The sequence below is a fragment of the Pithys albifrons genome, chromosome 2, assembly GCF_047495875.1.
Source record: "Pithys albifrons albifrons isolate INPA30051 chromosome 2, PitAlb_v1, whole genome shotgun sequence".
Lineage (NCBI taxonomy): Eukaryota > Metazoa > Chordata > Aves > Passeriformes > Thamnophilidae > Pithys > Pithys albifrons.
In genome coordinates, this window is record NC_092459.1 from 22,984,568 (window position 1) to 23,008,321 (window position 23,754).

The window sequence follows — 23,754 nt, forward strand, 5'->3', positions numbered from 1 at the left end:
CAACCAAAGAAACAAACAACCCAAACAAAACAACCAACCAAAATAAAACACAAGAAATACACAGTCAGCAATCCAACCTTTTCCAAGTAAAAGGTAGAGAACATTATATTCCAAAAGAGAAGTGTCTGATATCCCATCATAACAAAAGATTTCTCAAGGCTTTGCATCCCAAATAAACAGTTCAGTAAAAACTTTTCAACAATGTAATGCTGTTTTAAAGGTGTCAGGGATTGTCATTGATTACAGTTGCTGAGCAAAGTCTATAGTACAGTCACTGTCCTAAAAGAATACATCAAGTCAGTGTCATTTTGTCATGCGTCTTAGAAGCAAAATCACAGCAGAGGACAATATTATTACAGGTTTATTATGTCTCAAAATATAGAAATATATTCCAACAACATATTTTAAAGAATAATATAACAATAATCTTCAGCTTCTTTATCTCAAAATGGTACACCATTATTTAAAAATATATTACTTAATGTACCCAAAATTTAGTATCCATCAAATTCCATTTCGAATAAATTGAGTTCAAAAAAGCATATCCACCTACCCAATTTATACAGAAATTAGTTAATCTTTTGAAGATAACCCAGGAATCTGTTTCAAAATGGTTATTCAGATGGAGACATCTTTTATCATACAGCCTTGTGCATGAGCTGCAACTAAATGCAGATATGTAGGTAATGTCAGTATAAAAAAGAGATGGAAGTGTAAAATGGAACTGTTCTATTAAGGAGAAAGAATTCCCAAGACTGAAATGAGAACTGCAATTTTTTTTAACTGAGCGTATGCCTAAAAAGGATTTATGTATTACTCCAACAGCAAGATAAAATAAATTAGTTTCTGCAAAAATGACAGCTGCACATTCACATGCATACACAGTCACACACACACACTGATTTTATCAGCCTGTAATAATGTGAGTTTTCTGAAATATGCTTTAAATAACCAGAGAAGTCAGAGTTTTCATTAATAGGCTGTCTAAGGAGAAACTGATATGTCCTATCTACTTCTTAGCAATTCTCTGAGAATGGTTTAAATGCAGCATTTTTAATGAAGGCAATTCGTGATAAAAGCACATATTATAATTAGCCATGTAATAGAGAGAAAACAGAGTTTCTGTATTTTCCCATTTTCTCAACACAAAAACAAAGGGGTGTCCAAAAACATTAAATGTGATTAATTCAAAATAAGCACATGTGTAGTGGTGTTGGGAATGTAATCTGTAATTGGTTGTGCAATTCACAACCACAGAATTTGATTTGAGGCAAAAAATTTAGGGAGGTTAAAAAGTTATTTATATGGACTTAAGAATTGTCAAAGTTATAACAATTAATGCAAAATAAAAGGAACAATACCCCATATTGAGTCTATTTAAACCAATCCCCACCTGACAGAAAAACAGATGGGACTGAAAGTAGGATGCAAATTACCCAGCACCTTGTTATGAAAGGTATTTTTCATCTTTGCCTGAAAACAGCCACCACTAGGGATAAGATTTTTGATTGAAGAGGTGACAACTGCATCCCCGATGCCTTCTCTCACACACTCACAAAACACATCCAGAAGTGAGATCTAAATAAAGCAAAGCCTTTTCATACTGTGTCTTCTGTGTATTTTGCGCACATAGTAACTAATGGATATAATGGGAAGGCTTGGGTGGTTTTGTGTTTGATTTTACCATGTGGTGCTATTATAAAAATACTTGCCAGAGCAGCTTAGTAGACAGATAGTAGATAATAGTCTGATATGATTTGAAATAAGGATGTTGTCATTCAATTTTTAGTGTTAACTTGGAAAGTCCTAGGTAAAGGCAAGAGTCCACGTCTACATGGAATTTCTGAAGGCTGGAGTCTTTTGCAAACTCTGCAGCTCACAAGCCAAAATGTAACATACTCCTCCACTTATACTCAGTTTGTTAAAGAAAAGTTATAACAATAATGTGCAATTTTTCCTTTCTATTTTCTATCTACTATTTATTTACTTAAGCACTGTTCAACATTTCACTTTTTCTAATGGAGTAGAACTTCTAAAAGAAAAAAATATGTTTAGCTGAGCAGTTTTGTTTAGTTTTTTCCTGTGCCTTTTTCTAAGTAAACACCTCACCACGGTTTTCATTGGCACAATATGACCAAATGTATTTTAGTTCCTTTAACAACACAAAGCAGTTACAGAAGTTCTGGAGTTTCTGGTTTTAAAAAATTCTATACAAAGGCTTTACTTTAAAATATTGAAACGGAATGAAACAGATTTCAGTATGGTCAACCGAAAAATCAGTTTGTGAACTTTTACTGCATAGTAAGGTGACCTATAAAATAAATGGTTCTGAAATTTTGCTCATATAAAAGAAACTATATACTTTTAAATAAATAAAAGCTACTATATACATTATACTGTACAATTAAATGAGAGATGACATGAAATGGAATAAATTTAGCCCTGCCTTTTCATCAGCAAGGCTCATATCTTGACTTTATTACAATTTTGAATAAATCCCTCTGCTTTAGATTATTTTTTTTTTATTCTAGTGGCAGCCACATGAACGCACCACCATATTCCTGTATTTTTTTAAAATAACATTGGAACTGTCATCAAAGTAGAGCACGGAGATTGCATTCAGTTTTGTTGGTGCACAGCATGGCTTTGGTACATGATCAGGGAACATCAAGTGAACCTGAAAGACAGATAAATACATAGCTCATATATCAAACAGAGAGGTACAAGAACAACATCAGTGCAAAACATGTCTTTACAATTCAGAGAAGCATGTGTTCACAAATTTTCCTTGGTTAACAACTTTAAAGCACAAGTTACCTCTAGGACATTGCTCTGATTTCAATTGCCCGGGCAGAGTTATACAATAAAAGTAGATGGAGAGATAAATAAGTGGCCAAGAGAGAAAGTTGGTTTTCAGATGAAATTTAGAAAAGAACTGGAGTTAGGCAGCTGCTGAGGAAAATATTTAAACATATTGTCTGTACCATCTTTGCTGAGGACAGTGCTTGACATGAAGCAAAGGCTCAAGCCCCTGGGTCCTCACCAGGATCCCAGTATGTGCTAAAATGCTTTCTTGTATTGGGGGTCTCAGTGTGGAAGAAAATCTGTTGCAGACAGCAAAGGCTGTGCAGGCAAAGGTTCTTACTGGAACTGTTATCAGCCTAAGAAATGGTAAAATGTGGGGTCTTAGACAGTATGAGTGTATTTTAGGGCCTTATCTACATATCAGTGGATCCAATTCTACTTCTACTGAAACAGAAATTGATTCATAAAGTGGGTGCCAGCTGGCCAAAATGTCTGGGGAAAGGTCTGGGGCAGAGAAGTCTTTATGTTCTCTCGGCTGAAATATATCAATGAAAGGTTAAAGAGAAGGAAAAGAGTTTTGAACAGCATCCCAGAACAAACAGAATTTAGTGGAAATATCTGAAAATGGGAGAAATACAAGTTCTTTGTACTTGAAAGAAGGTTGGATGTAATATTCTACACATGCTGAAGACTTGGAAAGTGGGGAGGCCAGAGAAAGAGGGAGTTGTAATAGAGAGGGCAAGAGATTATTAAGGCATGGATGAAGACTTCAGCAGTAATAGGTTTCATTTGTATGGTAAGTCTTTGTAAATCTGTTAGAGCCATCTGTCTTGCAGTGATATAAGCTCAGAGCCTTTGCCAGACAACAGAGAATAGTCTATCAGGAAACGACTTTTACGTAACTGTTACCATGAGAAGGTCTTTTGAAATGAGCAATAATAAATCCTGAAGTAGCAGTTTAGTAAAGGTTTAGACACACACTTAAAAACGGTTTAACAAATGAATAGCAAAACACTGGAGAGAAGATGAGTTGTGCCTCATCTAGGCAGATGTTTGCCCTGCCATAAATCCTGGTCCTACCAACCTCTGCCACCCCAGCTGAAAGCTCCATGGCCCCACTAACCCACCACAGCAGTGATGCTCACAGGCTTTTCAATAGTTAGCCCTAAATTCACTGCAAGCTAACAGCTGATCCACTGCCTCAGATGACCAGGAAGTCAGTGCTTTTCCTGCGCCTATTCTGAGAGTGATGGGAAGGAGGAGAGGAGAAGAAAGCTTATAGAACATGTTAAATGCAGCCTGTCTTTTATTTATATGCATCTGTATCATCTGTTTGCCTAAATTCAGCTGCAGAAAAACAAGAGAGAGAGGTACTGGTCCAGCATTTCTCCCATTCTTATTCCAAAAGAAAATTTAAAAAGAGTCAGTAAAGTTTGGAGGGGTACCAAGGAATAATGGCTTCCCAACAAAGCAAAGAGTGGGCTTTTCAGAATGGTGTAATCAGTATGGCTGGGAGATGACTACATTTGGATTAGGGTGGGGCGTATGAATAATTGTTTCCCAAGCCATCCCCATGTGCACACCTTGTGTAAATCTTAATTTTGTATAATTTAAACCAGAAAGCATTCAACTACTGTTATCTCATCTAACTTACGTGCAGCTAAAATTTAATTAGCCTCCTGATTTTTTGGCTGCACAACTGAATGCATGTACAGTACATGCAAAGGGAGACACACAATTCCAAAAGGCCATAATAAAGGGAAAGGTTTGAGTATCCAATTTTAAAAGTAGGACAAACTACACACGATTCTTAACCATTGGAAATTAATCATTTTTGGACATGAGAGACACATAAGCAAAAGTAGCACCAGGCCAATTCTTATTTAATAGTCCATAATTGCAGGAGGGAACTCTAACCTGGGGATCTCACTGGTATTGGCAACTTTTCTGAGCAATGTTTGCATAGTGCTAAACTATTGCTTTGCTGACCTACTTCTTTTCAGTTCTGAACGGCAGATATGCTGTTCTTCATTGTCTCCTAAGCACATTGGTGTATTCCCTGCCAACTGGCATTTTCTGTTTCCTTCCACCTGAACCCCTTAATACACTTCTATTTATTTCCAACCTCTGACATTTTCCCTTCTTTTTGTAAATCTTGCTGACTTGAATTTTGGTATAGAGGAACAATATTGCAGTGATGGCTGAAGTTGGAGAAGGTGAGTAAATGAAAAGTTGAACTTAAAGGAAAAGGTCTCAGCATGTACTGTTTTAAAAAATTTTCCTCTCATGTAGACATATGTGATGATTTTCACAAGCAGAATTTGTTTTCTATCAGAAAGAAATCAAACTTCATTTTTGTTTGTTTGCTTGTTTGGTTTGGGTTGTTTTATGGTGTGGGGTTCCAATTTGAGGGGATGCTAGGGATGATGTCCCAGGATGGTAGTAACTGCACTCATTTCTGAAGAGGGAAATGTTTTTCAGGCCCGGAATTTTTATGTGAAAATCAAAGAAAAAGATCAGCACCTATGCACAGGCTTAGCAGCATAATCTGATGGTCAGCATACTTTGCTATTATGACTTTAAATCAGAGAGAGCCTTAAACCCATGTTTCTCTAATTGCAGTTGAGTGCCTTGACCTTTCCAGAAACTAGTTAGGGATGGTAACCCTTTCCTGTTCTGATTTCATACTGCCACTCCCTCCTTGTGTATTATCTCTTCTTCCTCTACTTCTTAATCATTCTGCTAATAACAGTCCTGTTCAGACCCAGGTCTTCCATCAACACAGGTGAAAAATTGGTTTTCGACCAGACTGACCAGATTTCAGCCTCACAGCATTACATTTAGGCATGGTACAAGGGTTATGATTTCTGTAGCTGAATGCTGCCAGGGTAGAGGAGGCCTAGCCAGCTGTCTCAGCTAAGATCATCTTTTTGGCTGCTTCGGTTGAGGCACAGGACTAACATAAGAATTAGCAGAGGCAGAAAGCTGGCTGCGAATCCCCTTTAACATGTACCAGGCAGAGCAAGAGATCCAAACACGCTTATTTTTTAAATTGCATTTGTAAGCCAGGCATGACTGAACACAATTTCTTACATGCAAATGCATCTGTTTGCAGAGTTTCACATTAAATTACAGTGTAAGTATCTCTGCCAACAGTTGACAACAGAGGTCCACAGAGGGGCCAAGTGTCATCATTTCTGGAAGGTATAGCATGTAGATGTTAACATTGAGCTTCAATAAGCTGCAAAAACTCTTGGAAGCCAAACCAGGGGGCCCCTTTGGTTCCTATGTACACAAATCTCCAGTAATACAACACAGTCTTCTCACATGTTGCTGCGTTTGAAATGGAGGAAAACCTACCACACAGGCCACTCTCAGCAGCTCATCCTCTCTCCAACATAACCATCAACACATGTTTTTGAAGTGGGTTATCATTCACCCAGAATAATCAAAACTAAATCATAGTAAGCATAAGAGTCAGACCCAGAGCAAAGACACTAACAACTGTGTAATAGGCAACAACAACATAAGCAGAGGCATACCAGAGTCTGAACAATGGCGTGGTTTGTTGCATTCATGTGGGCATTGAGAGGGAAAGAACACTCTCCATCACAGTAAAACGCAGCATAGCCTTCTGGTGCAATAATCCAATCCTAAAACAAGAGCAAATAGATCCACTCAATTGTTTTTCTCACTCAAAGAATTTATAACTATACTGAACTAAGGTTTGTCCAATGACAAAACAAACTTCAGAAGGTGGCATATGAAGTTTTTTTTTTCAATTACTTCCTTTGTTCTTGCAAAACTGAGATGAAAATTAAATTAAACTTAAAAATCTGTGCTGAATACCAACTAACAAAGCTATAAGGGGGATTAAAGATCAAAATATGTTTGCAGAATAATTTTCCTCCCAGTCCAAAAATCTTGAGCATTTATTGGTGCAACCAAAGTAATTAAAATGCATTCTCTTCCTTCAGCGTACTCAATATCATTAACTGTATTATTGCTTGAGTCTGAGGGTTGCCAGTGATTACCCACTGGTGTGTCAATGAATCCTGCATTCTGAGTATTTCTAGCAACACAGCACAGGCAAAAGACCGCAAGAGGGAAAATATTTAAAAATGTTAATGAAAGCTGTGTGTTTAGTTTGCTTTCTCCTTTGCCAGGTAATGGAGGTGATGCAGGAAGGGCAGAGAGGATCAAGTAGCTACTTCATTGGGTTTGTATCTATTTTTTTCTTTTCCTTTTTTTTTTGATATCTCATTTCACCCTTGGTTTCACTGATGAAATATTGTACAGTGAATCTTTGGCTTTCCAGTTGAAACTTTTCAATCTTAAAGTACATTTTATGATGAAAATAGATTTTCTTTTCTCTATGGCCACCTTGGCCACTATGGTCATCATCCGAGAGCCTTGGACATCTTGGAGCCTGTCAGAATTTACTGTTTAAAAAAAATTTAAAAACTGTGGATATGTGAAAAAAATCTGTGATCAACAGAGACACAATGGCTCACATGTTCAGTAGCCTGAATTCAATATCACAAGTCTGCTCTGTGGCCCTGGACAGGGTGATTTTGCTTTGCAGATTTGCAAAAACAACCTCTGCCTCCTTCTTCAGGCTGCTGTGAGGATAAATACACTGCAAAATATCAGACAGGAAAATGAGGCCATATGAGAATCTGAACTAGATATGTAAAAGATGAGCTGTCACTAAAAAGATAGCATACTTTTTCTCATCACAGACTTGTTCTGCTCCTGGAGACTTTTTTTTAAATAATTCAGAGAAATGTGAAATGCACAGACAGCCATCTCTGAATTCTTACCTACATATGCAATTTGTCTAGGTTATAGGTTGCTGATGGCCTTCTTTTTCTTTCTGTATAGAGAGTTCCTTGCTTTCTGGAAAAAAAACCCTAGACTGATGTCTATTTTCTCATAATGCCCTTCCTCTGACTTCATGACCTTTTAGTACATTACTTTTTTGTTACTGAATGGTAGGATGAGTTTTCCCAGGAAATTATTAGAAAAAAGCTATGATTTTATGAAAACCACTGAGCAAGGATCTGAGATTTAATTCCCTAAGAATCTTACCCCAGTGAAATCTCTCTGACCTGCAGTAGACAACAGTGAACCAGGGAGAATTCAAGTGCAAATTTTAAAAGTTCCATTACTTGATGTGCTGATCTTGGTTTAATTTACTGCAGATTCATTCATATCTTGAGTAACAGTTCAAATCTATCTTTATGTGAATGAATCTAGATCATAAATCCACTGATTTATGCAATATGTCTGAGAGAACAGCTAAAAAAGGTAAGGCAAAAGTGATAGTAATACTGATTGGCATTCTTTACAAAATGCATTTAAAGAATTCATCTCTCATCAGCAAAATGCCAAGTATCATGAAGAAAACAGATGGTAAATAATGTGGGACTGTAAAATAGATTGTCCCAATTTGAACTGATAGGAAAAAGCATTTAGAATCATACCTGCCATCCTAAGTCTCGGAAACTCACATAAAGTTCATGTTTCTTACATGCTTGCTTTTGCTCACTTGTGTTATAATCTACAGGAAGAAAATAACATCAATAAATTGTTTAGAAGCATTCCTAGAACTGACAAAATTTAGCTATTTTTGACATCCTGACCAAACTTACAAAGGAAATGAAAACCATACCGTCATTCATATTCCTATGGTTGGTTGTAAGGCAATGTAAACTTGGAAATGCTGAATCAGCACAGTCAGACAGGTAAAATTTGTGTACACAGGCAAAATAATGCATACAGCATTAGGAGAAACAGGTTTACATGATGTCTGTTTGCTGGCTAGCTGGGGAAGACCTCTGATAGGACGCACACAAAGAGGACAAGTGAGCCTGATCCAAGACATGGAGAAGTCATCTAGGTTGGCACAGTTTTAATTGCCAGGAAAAGAAAGTAGCCCAATTCAAAAGATACATTAACAATGATAAAAATTGTTCTGAAACAACAAAATTTCATAAAGTCTGTAATTTAATTACATATTAGCAGATTTTATATACCTTCATTTTTTACCATATTTTCTGTAAATATTCACCACTTGATGATCTCTATTTGGTAATACTGACGAGAACAAGTAGATTAACAGGTGCATTGTTAGAGATACATCAGGATAGCACACTGGGAACCTTCCATATACACTTATATGCTTCTCCAGGACAATCTTAATCCTGGAGAAATTCTAGTACTTGTTCCTTACTGCTCCTAAGTAATAGGGAAAGAAGGGAGCAGGGTCAGACCTTCATCACATTAGCACCACAGAGCTGGTTTATAGAGTTATTCAAGAGATGTCATAAGTGAGGTATGCAACAGAGCAGGTAGTACACGCTGTCACTGTTTCCAATTCAAGTGCTTAAAGTGGATTTTTTGGAACTAAATAACCATTCTGGAAAAAAAAATCACAAAAATAATTTCACAAGAAGAAAAAGCAAACAGACATGTAAAAAGAAATAAAATCTTCAGTTTCAGGAAAAGAATTTTTGTAGGAACACTTTTTTTAACATTATAAGATGAGGCTGGAATAGGAAGATCTCTGAAAAATTTCATGACAACTAAGAGAGAGAGGTCTTTTTCACATAAAATGAAAGGAAGGGAGTTCTCTAGTCTGTAAGACAACCTGTGTAGTTTTTACTTTCCTTACAGAAAACTCTTCCAAATATATGGCCTAGAGGAGCTTTTCTGCAAATTTAACAACTGCTTCTTGTCAGCAGTCCTGATCCCTTTTTTCATTGCTTCTCTGGGTTCTCTTCAGCTTCTCTGTGTCTTTCTGAAGATGTGATGACCACAACTGAACACAGTGCCAAATAAAGTAAAATAATTATTTAACATTACTTCCAGATTATTTTTGAGTAGTATAATGTGGAATAGGAATTTTTCAGTAAAACCACACTGTCAAATGATGGGCTTCAGAACCTTTATTTTATATTTTCCTGCCTAGTCATCTTAGGAGTCTGGTTTAGTTGTATAAATCAATGAATAAAATACAGATTGAAGGTGAGGATGCTGATGACACCTGCAGCACCATGGGGCTGCAGCAACCATGGTACAGTACAGTCAGGGTTCTGAGGGATGTCATCAACACCAGCATTACAGCCCATTGCACATCAAGAAAGTATGGCACAAAGCCACCATGCCTGACTAGGAAACTCTTGTCTGAACTCAGATTCAAATTGGAAGCAAAAGTAATGTGAAATTGGAATGAACTACCCAGAAATAATATAAACACGTTGCCTGGGCATGCAGGGGCAGATGTTAGAAAAACTAAAGCTTAGCTAGAGCTGAAAATTGTGAGGGGTGTGTAGGTCATCAAGAAGAACCTCTACAGGTACATTTATAGCAAAAAGAAAACATAAGAAAAATGCATATTTATTGTTCAATAGGGCAAAGGACCTAGTGACAAGGACCCAAAACAGGTTAAGGTACTCACTGACTTCTTTGTCTGGTTTTTTACTGGCAAGATTTACCCAAGTCCCTGATCCTAATGGCTGAAGTTCTACCCACAGTAAAAGAAATAGTGTTAGAAATCAGTTAAACAACTTGAAGATACATGAGTCCACATGAGCAGAAAGGATGAATTTCTGGGTGGGGAATGAGCTGAGCAACATCATTGCAAAGTCGCTGCCTGCCATTTTTGAGTGTTCATACACTGGAGGATTTTTCCAGTGACTCAAAATGGAAAATGTCACACCCATCTTCAGGAAGGCCAATCAGCTTAGCCTCAGTTTCTGAGAAGTCTGTGAAACAAATTCTTATGGAAACTGTATCCAGGTACATGAAGAACAAGAAGGGATTTGGAAACAGTCAGAATGATTGACTAGTTCAAATTGTGTTTTACTAACCTGACTTTTTCTAGGAGGGGCTGACTAGTTTTGCGGGCTTTTGCAGAGCATTGGGTGTGCTTTTAGAAAGGTTTTGGATATGGTCTCCCAGAGTATTCTTAGAGTCAAAGTGGTCAATCCAATAAATAACTTTGGATAGGTAAGAATATAATGGATGGAAACTTGCCTAGTCTGCTGGGTTCAAAGCATTAGGATCAGTGGTACAAAGTCCTGCTGGCACTGGTTTTTAGGGGTCAATGCTGGTGCCAATACTGATTAACATCTTTGTTAGTAACTTGGACAATAGAACAGAGTGTGTTCATCACAAGTTCACAGGGCATACAAGATCTGGGTGGAGTGCTCAATCATCCAAGTCACTGTTGCTGTGAGTACTCCCAAAAACAGGACTTCAAGCCAAGTTAATGATAAAAAGGTACATTCTTTAATGGCCAGGCTTGGGGTTTTTAGGAATATATGATGGCATCTTCGTGCTGCCCCCTTCCTCCTAGAACACTGATTTTTATGGTTTTTATAATATTGCCCACCCAATCCCCAGTTTACACATCTTTCAGTCCAGTCCCAGTCCCACCCCTGTGCCATCCCCCAGGATTTTGGGGCTGGGGTCACTGGGACCCTCTGTTCTTCATTCTCTTCTTCCTCAGGCTTTGGAGTTTTCCAGTGTTCTTAGACTCAAGGTTGTTGGTTTACATTTGGTCTTGTTTTGCAGGCCTTTCTGATAGTTGTCAGCCCTTGTACCTTGAAGAGAGCCTAAATAGCTAAAAGAATTTGAGCTACTAATCTGTGGTAGGGGTTAGGATATATAAACAATGAACTTAAGCTGTTACAAATATGAACACTACATTTGCTACAGTTACAAATACTTCTAAAATCTATAAAAATGAAAAATCAGAAAACCCCTTTGGCATCATCACCAATAAAAGGTTGGACTGAACCAGATCCAGAAGAGACTCAACAAGATGTCATTCAAAATACCCACATAACTTTTTCTGTTATTGGTAACATGCTCTTTGAGTAGTTTTTTTTTTTCTTTTTAAACAGGCTGGGTACCTATTTTCTGTAGAATACACATGGAGCCCCAATATGACTCCCAAAATTATGTCAAAAGCTGTCCATAAGTCAAGATATGTCCATTTGCCCTACTAAATAACCATCAGGGATGTTAAATTAGGCTTTCTAAGCTATAATACCTCAAACCTTCGTACTTTTTAAAATATGAATACTGCATTCTTCCCTGTGGTATTTTCCTAGCCCTTTAATGACTGTCGTTAAAGGATCTCCACAATTAGCTAGTTATGTGCTGCCATCTCAGATAATCTCAGTTGTCCCAGGGCATGCAGGGTCAAAATATACACCTACATCCCAGGTGAGTTCTACGTCTTTCTGGTGTAGCAATTGGAGACAAGGCAGAATGCCTTAAGATATCACAAATTTTCAAATATCTGTATGCCTTTAATATAACCAAAACATCTAAGTCATAGTTTATGCTGAGTTGCCTGTAATAATCCGGTATGGTCTGCACACACATTATAAGTAAGGTTATGGTAGTCAAAAGTGATGGAACTTTTACTCAGAAAAAATAGAAATGAGTTTCACTGACCACTCCTTGCAAGGATCTATACACTCATTTTCACTAATATAAGTGAAGGAAACACTGAGCTTTTCTGTCTCAGTTATCAGTGGAAATTTAAAACTCATGTCTATAGAATACAAGACATTTTGCAAAAAAACCCCTGTAACTGAAAACTGTGGAAAAGATATGCATGTGAGAAAGTCAGAAAAGTCACAACCTGCTTTTAGATAACTCCAAGCAGGTAAACAAATGAAAGCTGAAGGTTGTGCTTTTGGGAGCTTTCTCTGTTACAAAATTTTTTTATTCAAGAATATGTACAGAAGTTTTAGTACCAGGACGTAGCACAAGTCCCTGCACTTAAAGAAGAAAGTCTGAAAAATAAATAGGTAAGTCACTGCACAGATGTCACCAGTGGCTTGATACTCTAAATCATTTGAATGTGGGTTAAAACCAGCAGTGGCTGAGTGATCACACTAGACCTGATGGTCTGTGCATGCAGACTGCAAGACGTCTAATCCATTCACTTATGAAGAAAGTGAGACTTCCTTGAATTCTGTCTTTCATATAAGATGAATACTTTGTATAATGTAACATTTCATATAAGTATCAAATGTGACATTTATTACAAGATCTGGTGCCAAGGATTCAATTTCACACACTGTAGCTTCAAGGCCCATATGCTTATTCTGTCAAGAATCAAAACTGTAGGCTATTGTGACTAAGAAAACATTGTTCCTCAGCTATTCAGGGACTACACTTGGAATTCAAGCCCTTACATAACTGGAAGAGCTGTGGAAGGAGGGCAAGAAAAAGTATGTATAAGAAATTTCAAGGAGCGGTTTGTTTGGTTTTATTTTTTGCAGAGGGAATAGAGGCATATAAGTATGCCTATATATACTATTCCAAAGGACTACACTTTTAATTAATTAGTGTGACATAAATCAGTAAAATACAGGAGATGTAGACTTAAGTATTGTTTTCCGGTTTTATCTCACTGCATTATGTCCAAAAATTATTTAGCTTTGTTTTGTAGTTTCCTGGTGTAAGTCACTATTCAGTATTTAAACGTGGATATTCTCTAGTGCCCAATTATACTGTCAACTCTTTTTACACAAGGTTAAAAAATTTAAAATTAAACCAGCTCTGGTTTTAAGGAAGAGTTATGTGATGTACTCTGGGAAAAAAGTTGTCTGATAGCGGTTTGGTTTGGGTTTTTAATTAATTTTTTTAAAATTTACAATTCGACAGAAGTAAAACTGGGTAAATAATAAACAGTTCAATCCTCTGTGCATAGCAGGCAGGTGGAGTCTGAATGCTAAGCTTAATTCCGTCTGTTTTGATACTGCATTGAGCTCATCTTCTCTTGAAGTTCTTAGCACAACACAGGGGTGCTGACCCCAAATCTGTCAACAGTTTCCCAGATGTTATAATAAATGATAGATGAGATTTTATTTTCTTCATATTGTGTTTGCATTTATGACAGAATCATAGAATGTTGGTTGGAAGTGACTTTAAAGATCATCCAGTTTCAACCTTTTGCCATGGACAGGGACACTTTCCACTAGACCAGGTGTCTTCACACCAAAGCATTCTATGATTTTATGACTTTGTATCTTCATGAATAGTTCAAAAACTGTCTTGTCCATTGGAAGGGAAGAGCTGAGTTGCCTACTGAGGGTGTCCTTTCTGACATACTCAGAATAGAGTAAAGCTAATTGCTGAGGCCTGAGAACTTGAAAAAGAAGAAGGCAAAATGCAAAAGGCAAGAGGCAGATGATGACAAAAGGCAGATTACAAAAGGCAAGGCTTACACCAAAAGGCAAGGCTTACAGAGGGGAAAAAAAAGAAAAAGGAAAAAAACCCCAAGAAACAGAAATGAAGAAGAAAAAACCAAGAAGAAAATGAAGACATGACTGTAGTAAAGTTGAGATTGATGCATATAGATAAGTATAACCAAAGCATGCAAATGACAACACACCTATCTGACATTTTTCACTGTCAATGTCTGTCTTAGATGCTGTAGGTACAAGATTATGGAACAAGCTTAGAAACAAATAACCTACATCACAAAATTACCTTTGCCCATCATTGTGTCATTTATGTTAAGTGTCTTGCATCAGGGAATGAATGAGAATTGAATATAGTCTCTGGAGTTTTCCATGGTGGGCAGAATTCTTTAGTCTTTTTCCCAAATAATTTTGACTTTAAATATGAAGAGAACAATTACACTTTTAAAGTGCTGCTCATTACTGGAAGCTGTAGAGAACTTGGAGAATTAGCCTTCACCCACAAACCTGAAGGGATGCAGCATATCCCCCAGTTCTTGGGGCTGGTGAAGAGGAGGAAAAAGGCATAGCTTTTCCCTGACATCAGGCTCTCCATATGGACTATAGTCTATGAAGACTCAAAGACTGGGTAAATAAGAACCTGTTCTCTTCTCCATGTCTTTTTTTGCACACTGGAACATCTGGATAGAATCTGAACATTGCCTTTGTAGTCCTCAGCATGCTCATTCCCAGGATGTAATGAGTACTGTTGCAAAAGCTGTTAAAAGGAAAAGTGCTCTGGATCACCCATAGTGTGAGAAGTCCCCTCAGTGGTCATTAATAGCACTCAAATTAAAGAAGTTTGTTCATTTGTAATATGAGGATAGTTGAAGCAAACTACAAGGCAAGAATATGGAAGCTGATTTGCCATGGTGCAGGAGCTACACCTCCAAGTAGTTTTGCTACAGAGAATGTTGCTGTGTGAGACTGTGGTGACTTATCTACCTTCAGCGTTGCCACATATTCCCATCTGCCCATCTCTTACTGCCTCCATCTCCAGTCAGAGGTCAGTGTCCCTGATTTTGATGCAACTCCATGTGCAATTGCTTCTTAACCTAATTTTGTTTTAACAGTATGGTTTTCTTGAACTGCAATCTCTTTTGAAATAGATCTGCCATGGTTCAACATATATAATGATGTAACTTTATGCACATGTAGACCTTAAAGGTGTTAGGAGAAAATTTGTTTCATAATGCACATTTCACTAGAGATGTTCTGATATTTCTTGTTTTATAGCATCTCTGGGGCATGACTGGATGCACAGACAAGGCTGACAAGTATTTTTAAACTTTCAGACAGCTCTTCCTGAGGTAATTCTCATGCCAATGCAACTTGCCAGCATGTGTTAAGGCTGAGTTTTTCCCAGATTAAACTAGCAAGTAACTTGTGTTCCACTTTCCTGCTATAATCAAGGAGGCGTAAGAAATCTGTTCAGTTCTCATTTCCTAATGCATTAGAAACATAGGATTAATCTGAAAGTGTGATATTTTGGTATCCTGTTCATACCATGTACTTAGATGATTTTCCCTTCACCCAAAATAATGTGAATCACAAAATTAGTAGACATTTTCCAAGAAATATGAAAAATTATTTAAATAATTTCTTTGACCTTTTTAGCACCTCAGTAGCAGTTTTTGGTTGTTATAGCAAAATTCATCCTTCTGCAGTAGATCAGGAAAAGGTTTTTCTGTGACATTAGATCAGTCTCTAACCTGCCTTGATCGAGTTTCTGAGATCACGTAAGTAATGCATATTGCTCATAACACTTCTCAAACAGATGAGTTCCACTCTCAGACTAAATTCCTTCCACTAATTAATGATTTGCTTACTTGTAGACATCCATAGGGCTTAAGAATAGCACCTATATTGAGGTTTTGATGTGCTGTTACTAGATCTGCCATTCTTTGGGAAAGATACATTTGCACACCATGTTCCCCAAAAGTAGAAATGTTTGTTCAAAAGTGAGAATATTTAGAAAGTGACATTGTATCTCAAGCTGGAAGGCAACTTTCAGGGGAAAACTGGTGCAAAACTTATTCCAGGCTCTAATAGGACTAAGAACATTTTCATGTGCGTTGTTGTCAGTACCTTTCAGGTTGGTAAGGGATCAAATTAACTCTATTCAGGGATATATTGTATATTTACATCAGTGTTTGTCCGCTGGTCTAAACTCATAAACAGTTTACAGTTTCTCAGGTTGGTTAAGCTTCCTCATTTCCAGTACTCAGATTTTAATGTTACATCTTATCTTCAGCTGAGAGGCAGTTTAACTAAAGTCTGAACACTGTCCTTTGCTCAAGCTTCCCAGACAAGTAGTTGGGGTGCAATTCTTGTCTTTACTGTCTATTTTTGTGTTATGCATAGCAAACATATCAGTTTGCCAGCTGTGTAGGACGTTTCAAGCTCAGATACGGACTTTCTTAAACTACTTGGTCATTCTTCCCTCCTGGGGCCTATGACAGATATAACTGACTTGCCTTACAGAAGGTAGATCACACTTAGGGCCAGCATAACAAAGAGGAGTGGGAGCACAGTTTCTGACAGGTCATCCAGTAAGCAGTATCTTGTTGAGCTGCTGCAACTCCATTGCATTTGAGCAGGTGCCCATAACTCCTATAAAGAGATTAGTAAATAACAGATTCATCTTACCCCCAACACTTGGCATCCTAGAAGACTCCTGTTGACTAGTGGATTTGTTGCGGTTCTGATTTTTCCTTTTATTGTTGGCTGCCCGGACAGAACGGAAAAGCACCTCACTTGCCTTGAAGAATGCAACCATGAATGGTTGCTTTGACTGAGGCCCATGTCTTCCAATCAGGCCAGCAGATTTAACATTGATACTTCGACCTATAAAGTAATGGAAGTTGCAAGTTAAAAGGTGAACTTCTGCCCCTCCTGAAGCCACAGTGGAAGTTCAGCTGCTGACTGAAACATAGCAAGGAATTTGCCATAATCCTAAATTTCCATGATTAAGAATACAATCTGCATTTTGTTGAATAGAACTTAAAAGCTAAAAAATTCAAACATTTGCAGAAGTTTCAATAGCTTTACAGGTAGTTAGCTAATGCATAAAACTGCAGTCTCTGTGTGCTATATCTTATTCATTACACAGACATTTTGATTCAGTCTCATGCTCAAATCTCTAGAACTAAAAAATGAATGAGCCCGATTAAAGTCTATTTGCTACAGAAAGGACAATGTAATGCTGTCTTCTAATTTTGGCACCATTTCAGTGTGACATGTGGAACCTTATATCCCCAAAGCAAATCAGTAGCAAATAGAAGCGTAGATAATAAATATACTTCTGCTTTAAAAATAAGTATTGTGCAGCATTACTGAAACTGATGTTCATTCACAAGTAAAGGTAGGAAGCCATTCAGTCTTTCAAGAGAAGAGAGTTTGAAATATGTATATTATTGACTCTGGTTCTGTTCCCAGGGGACGTGCATATTTCTTTAAAATATTTGTTCAGTCAGGACTGTGTGGTAATCTCACTATATTATGTGGTCTAAACCTCACTGAAAGAAAGGAAAGCAAAACAAGTCACTGAAACTGCATCAGTGACATTTTAGCAAATAAACCCTTGCTCTTAACAGAATTTATTTTGGCAGCATAAACACTTTTGTGCGTATGTGTATTATGCAGAGCCCTTCAACCGTCAGAAAATGAGACAGTGTCATGTGAAGCTGTGCAGCTGTGCTGGGTGGGGGACACAGAGGTCTTTTAAATGGGGAGCTACGGGCACAGGCACTGCGAGCACCGTTCAGCATCGGGGCGCCTGAGCATTCTTCTAAGCTGACTGGAAAACTTTGCTACGCAGGCAACGAAGGAGCATCTGCTTCACAATTGTATAAAGCTGTTAACTCAATCATCCTGAAAAAGAACTTGCAAACAAGCATAGGAGTAAACCTTATAGAAATAAGCATATAGGTTTCCTTTTCAAACACAAACTTACAGTGGCTGCACGCCAGAGTCTATATTTCTTAAAAAAACTCTATCACTGGCTTAAATGAAAGAGGCAGTTTGATTTGTGGTTAAAGTAGTTTCCATTCTACTTCCACTGTAACAAATGTATTAATTCAGCTCAGACTTCCTCTTTCTGGCAGCCCTTTTGCAGTAAAAAGAGAAATTAGAAGTTCCAGCCAAATACCATACCTTGAACTGACCCACTTCAATACATAAACACTTTTACAACATGTTTATTCAGGTGTAGCACTTTAAATTGGTTTAAGATGTTCCCAGTGACAGAGAGCCCAGAAAAGGCAAGAGAAGAACTGAGAAAGTTAGCAGTTATGGAGCAGAGTAATTGGCAACATATTCTGAACAATTTTGATAATTACTTTTTTGACTGCAAGGGAAAAATATATTTGTTGAAGCTTCTGATTTCATTTTAAATGGCTTTTTAGTCCTCAGTTTCTTTAATTCATCTTTTAATGTGTTTGAGTTACTAGTAAATAATTCAGTAACATTAATTTCTATATGTTCCAATCTTCTATTGCAAGTCAGATATGAAAAACTGTACAGACTATTCTCTATTCATTGCAGCATGGACAAGCTAGACTCTTACCACAAAGTTCCAGGTTTCCCCTCATTTCTAGAGGGAATATTTTTACTGGTTTTTTTTTTATTTTTTGTTCCAATGACTTTCAGAATTTTAATTTTATCTGTAAAACATTCATGCCTTACTGGTGGGCATTTTAAGAATACTATTAGATTTATATATTGAGGGCTGTAAAGATGTGTGAAGCTTTTCTGAATTTAAGTCTAGATTCTCTGAATTTACAATGGTGGATATTGTGTGCGAAGCAAAATATCCTTCAGACTAATGTGAACTCCCTTTAAAATAACTTTTAATATTATTAAGTTTCCTCTGGGTTTCCTTTGGACTTCAGCAATGAGATGGCTATTAAGATTCCACAAGTTAAGGCTTACTTGGTTATCCAGGGTATAGAGATATATTATAAAAAATTAATCCTGTAACCCACAGCCTTTTTACACACAGAAACAGCTTTTGTAATTTTATTCCTTTATTTGCTTGATCTTCTAAGCAGCCAGCATGAGTTTTTAGGGCTCATTTGTTTAATTCAAGAAGGGTATATGCACTGGATCTGCTTCTCGTGCAGTCAACAGGAAAACTTTCATTGGCTTTGGTGGGTTCATCATCAAACTTTTCTCTCTCAGTTTTTATCATATACCTTAGATTAACTGCAACTTTTAGAAGATGAAGTCATCAAAATATACACTGCCCTTGAGACGTTATGTTTCTTTCAAGGTGGATCTGAACTGTTTGGTTTGGAAATTAAAACCACATATGTTGTCTCCATTTTATGTTGTTTCTTTGCAAAAGAAAGTTTGTATTTACAGAAGTTCTATTATCCTTTATTAAAAAAATTGTGTATATGTGGGACATTTTCTTCAGTATAAAACCAGAAAGTTTTGCCCCTTCCTAAACAGGAGGCATTTTAAAGTATCCTGCTTCTGAAATGCATCAAGTTTTCTGCCACACCAGTAGCTCCATCTGTGTGCCATGATCTTATTAAGTAGTACTTTTCTTTATCTCTACTGTGAATTTTGGAATACACCAAGAAAAATCTTACTCTAACTTGAATTGCACCTTGTAGCAAAAAGCATTCATGGCCTTCATTTTTGTAAATGGTATCATTTCTTGTAAGTGTTTAGAAAAGTCTTGGCTTCAATAAAAACTGAAAATCCATACCTCTCAGGCATGCAGCTGTTCCATACTGTGGCATTAGGGAGATATTTTCTAAAATCAGCTGAGTCACTCAGACTGACCTGCTTAACTACACCTGGAGCTTCACCCAGATGAAACTCATAAAATCAAAACAGCAAGGTGTGTCTTTCTGCTTCTCTTTACCATCTCTGAACAAGAATTGTGCATGGTCAGGCATTCTGAGAAATGAGTTTGACTTTATCCTTCCATATCTTTAATTCTGATTTTTTTTTTCCCCAGATCTTAGAAGAAAAGAAGAAAGTGCAAGAAACCAGAAATCAGCTTGTGTCTGCCCCACTGAACCTAACATCTGTAATTGCCTCTACATCCAGAGGGGAAAAAGAAAAAAAAAGCATAACAGATGGACTTACTCAGTGCAGTGACAATCCAGAGCCTTTGTATTGTTCACATTCTGGCAGGCACTTCTCAATCCTGCTATGATAATTAATTATCTCTTCTACATATTGACATGTATATTCAGAGACCAAGACTTATTTAAAGCATTATGTTCCAAATTTGCTGTACTCCTTAGTCCTCATTTATAGGATTCCAAGTCTTTGGCAAAATATATTTGTTTGTCTTGGCATTTAAATTTCTTTTTGGCTTTTATACTGTTTGATAGTAAACTGCCCTTAGCAGTTTGCGTAGAAGCTTGAATTGAAATGCAGGTCTGACTGACTGAACTGCATGAATATTAATTCTCTTCTTGTTCTGTCTGTTTCTCTTCACGTTCTGTCCCTTTATAATAAAGGAATCATTGCTGCAAAAATAACTGTGAAGTTCAGCTTATAAAAAGGTCCTACTTCAACAATCCTGGTAATTTTGTGCTTTTGCTTTTTTATCCACAAAAACAGCAGTCTGGATGCTACCCACAGAGCTATTTGCTGTGTCACTACATCTGCTTTTGTGGTGCCATATGCAGTTATATCACACAATTCTTTTCATGAAATGATCAAGTTCCATCTTAAAAGTTCATTTCCCCTTCAGCTGTTCCAAATAGAAATGCAAGAGCCCTTCAAGCTTTCAATAATAATTTGCCTCACAATCCTGACCTGGAGACGTCTCTCCAATTTTCACAATATTCAGAGAGCTGATTTTTTCTGAGATCACCAGTGTGGATGCCAATGACAGTGGTAAGATTTGTGCCTTGGCTGTCTCTCCTCAGGCAGTATATGTTTCATGTAAAACATTGATCAGGCACTAATTTTGCAAGAGCTTTCAGCCATTATGCATCTTGGCTGAATTTACACTGGCAACACAGTACAATGAGTAATTCCAAAATCCATTATTTTGTCCTGAGTCATCAGACTGCAGCAAACCACTCATCTTGTTATGAAAAACAAGCACTTATTTACTTTCAAAAGTGTTCAAGAAGCCACAAAAACGTTTTACAGATTAACCACTACTGCCAGGTCACAGCAGTTATTTTGGTAATAATTTTACATATTTATAGATAGAAATGAAAACTTTAGTGATGCTGAGAATTCATTTCAGCATGGTTTGCTGAAAAAAATTTAAAATTCCAGTGCCACACCTATAGTTTGCCCCTCATGGGGAGTGACATCTGAAATGAGGATTGGGAAAGGCCTTTTGGAGAAAGATCCTGAGTATGCAACGTCCAAAAACATGCAGTATTTGAGAAAAAAACTGCCCTGAGGCTCTGAGTCTGAAAGCGCACAAAGTAGTTTTCAAAATTAGATAAAAACTTTTGTGGTTACTCATGCCTAAGCAGTGCTCTTGAGACCAGTGGAACTTGAAACAAAAGATTTTTGGTAGAGTTTGGCTACCTAAGCCTGAATGAAGGTTTATTTTAAAAAAGAGGAAAAAATCCCTCTAACAACACAAATGTGATGGTCCATAATTAATACATCCTTTACACTCCAACTCCAAACTATTTGTTACTGTCTCTATTGTATCTCTACATAAACTGTTATGCAAACTTTTCCTTTGGTGAACACATTTATCTATATCAACGTAAAATATGCTTTAGAAGCAAGTTTTTAGTGTTTTATTAACTCTTCTGCTCCTTGAGACTTTAAGGAATTTTAACAAATAGGTGGTCTTGGATGCTCTGCTCTACCTTTCCTAGATTTCACTGGCTTAGTCAGAAATAACAATTCAGCTTTTGTTCAGGAAGTCTTACATTTAATTACTTTTTTTCAGTTCAGCTAAAGGAATTTTAAGTATCTTTTTGTGTTGATTTTGGTATTCATAAAGCTCTTGAAGAAAGCACTTGGAACATATAAGGAACCCTGATATGCTATATAATGTGGCAGTACTATATATACTTACACAAAAAATCAGATGTAATTGTACATAAAAATGCTGTCTAAGTAAGTACTTGATTTATCCTTTTAAGTTAATGTACTTAAACTGTGAGTGGCTTATGGGAGTCCTAAGGCTTTTCTGCACCATTAAAAAATGTGTTCAGGAAGACAATAAAACAAGGAGATTAGATTAATTGGTCATCCACCCAGGAATAAAATGGATAAAAGCCTTCTGAATGGAATGGAACACAAATGCCATTATCTCTAAAATAATAGTGTTGAGAAGCAGATGTATCCTTCATCTGTCTGGGGAGCAGGGTGGAGGGGAAGTTGCACAGCTCTATAGCCGGGAGCAGTGTACACCAGTATGCAGCAGTGCCAGGAGAAGGAGCAGGAGCCCATTTCACTCACCTCCTTGACCCTTCTGTTTAAAGTGAGCATGCCCTTAACTAACAAAGGGTGCATTCACTTACTACAAGCAGACACAATGCTAACTGTATTTCTGACCCAGATGGGAACAATGGTTACACCTATCTGATCAAATTGGAGTGTTCGAGCTGGATCATCTTCTCTGCTCAGGGTGGGAGCATAATCCTCATGCAGTCACATCCTATGCCAGCTCCACCACAGAATCCCTCAGGACAGCACTGTAGGGATCTTTCCCATGGGGACGGCTGCCATGGGGTCACCCTGTTTTGGAGACAGAAAATCATCCCTCTGGCTTGTTTCACACCACAGTATTCCTGAATATGTTTAATTTACTAGTGCAATTTTGGCCAAAGTCAGCTCTGAACCAGAACGCGTGTAGCTGTACTTAGGCAGTGCTTGAGCCCAAGCTAATAAAACCTGCTGAGGGGCAGGATGTATTAGCTTGGGTTCAGTGCTGTGCTAACATGGCTATATGGCTTCCAGATGGCTCAGAATTTAGTCAGAGATATTGCCTGCCAAAGTCCATACATATATGTCAATATAAATACATATATCCTCAGTTCCCCCACTATAAGGACAGTAACGAAGGTGAATTTGCTCCTTGTACTTCACCTTGTAAATACCAGATCACCAAGAGATTTAAAAGTAACAACACAGCAGCATACTCCAGAGTACTTTCTAGCTGCCATGGTCATGGAAGTTAGGTGCCAAAGTTGTCTGGGGGCAGCTGCATGATAAGATTGATAATATTTAGTGTGGTAATGGTGAGGCCAAGACCAATGTAAAATATGCAGCCAAGTGCATGAAGAAGCCAAGGTGCTGCCACAGGTTGCTGCGTTGAAAACAAATCAGCCACTCTATGCAACACTAAAAATAAGGTCATGCTACCTTTCTGAAGCCTTGGTAGGAGAAAAGGACCTTGGAAGACACAGGCTAAAAGGAAGAGAGGATAAAAGTAGGGAGAATGTTTTTTAATTTCTCCCCCATTATCTCTGGAGAACTTCACCAATCCTTCATGCAGCATGTGGGGTTAGGATCCAAGCATTGGACACACAGTAGATTGTACTAAAATACATGCTGGAGGGAGCAATTACCTTCTCCAGGCTTCACTTGGATCAAGGAACCTATTTCTTTCAAGTTTCCCTTTGCTCTGGGGCAAAAAAATTACTTGAAGTAAGACTCAGTCAGGGAACTGCAGATTCCTGCTGCCTGCACATCTCAAACAGCAGGAATGCCCAAAGAAACCTTCCAT

General features: G+C 37.5%; 1 protein-coding gene across 1 annotated transcript in view; it reads right to left on the reverse strand.

The window, feature by feature from the left end:
- Positions 1-354: 354 nt before the first annotated feature.
- The window catches only part of BMP5 (bone morphogenetic protein 5), a 56,251-nt gene continuing 32,851 nt past the window's right edge, over positions 355-23,754 (reverse strand). The window contains exons 4-7 of the mRNA XM_071547819.1: positions 16,725-16,922; positions 8,292-8,368; positions 6,348-6,458; positions 355-2,677 (exon numbers count right to left, since the gene is read on the reverse strand). Coding sequence (XP_071403920.1) covers positions 2,528-2,677; positions 6,348-6,458; positions 8,292-8,368; positions 16,725-16,922 — 536 coding nt within the window. The 3' untranslated portion in view covers positions 355-2,527. The remainder of the gene's footprint in view (positions 2,678-6,347; positions 6,459-8,291; positions 8,369-16,724; positions 16,923-23,754) is intronic.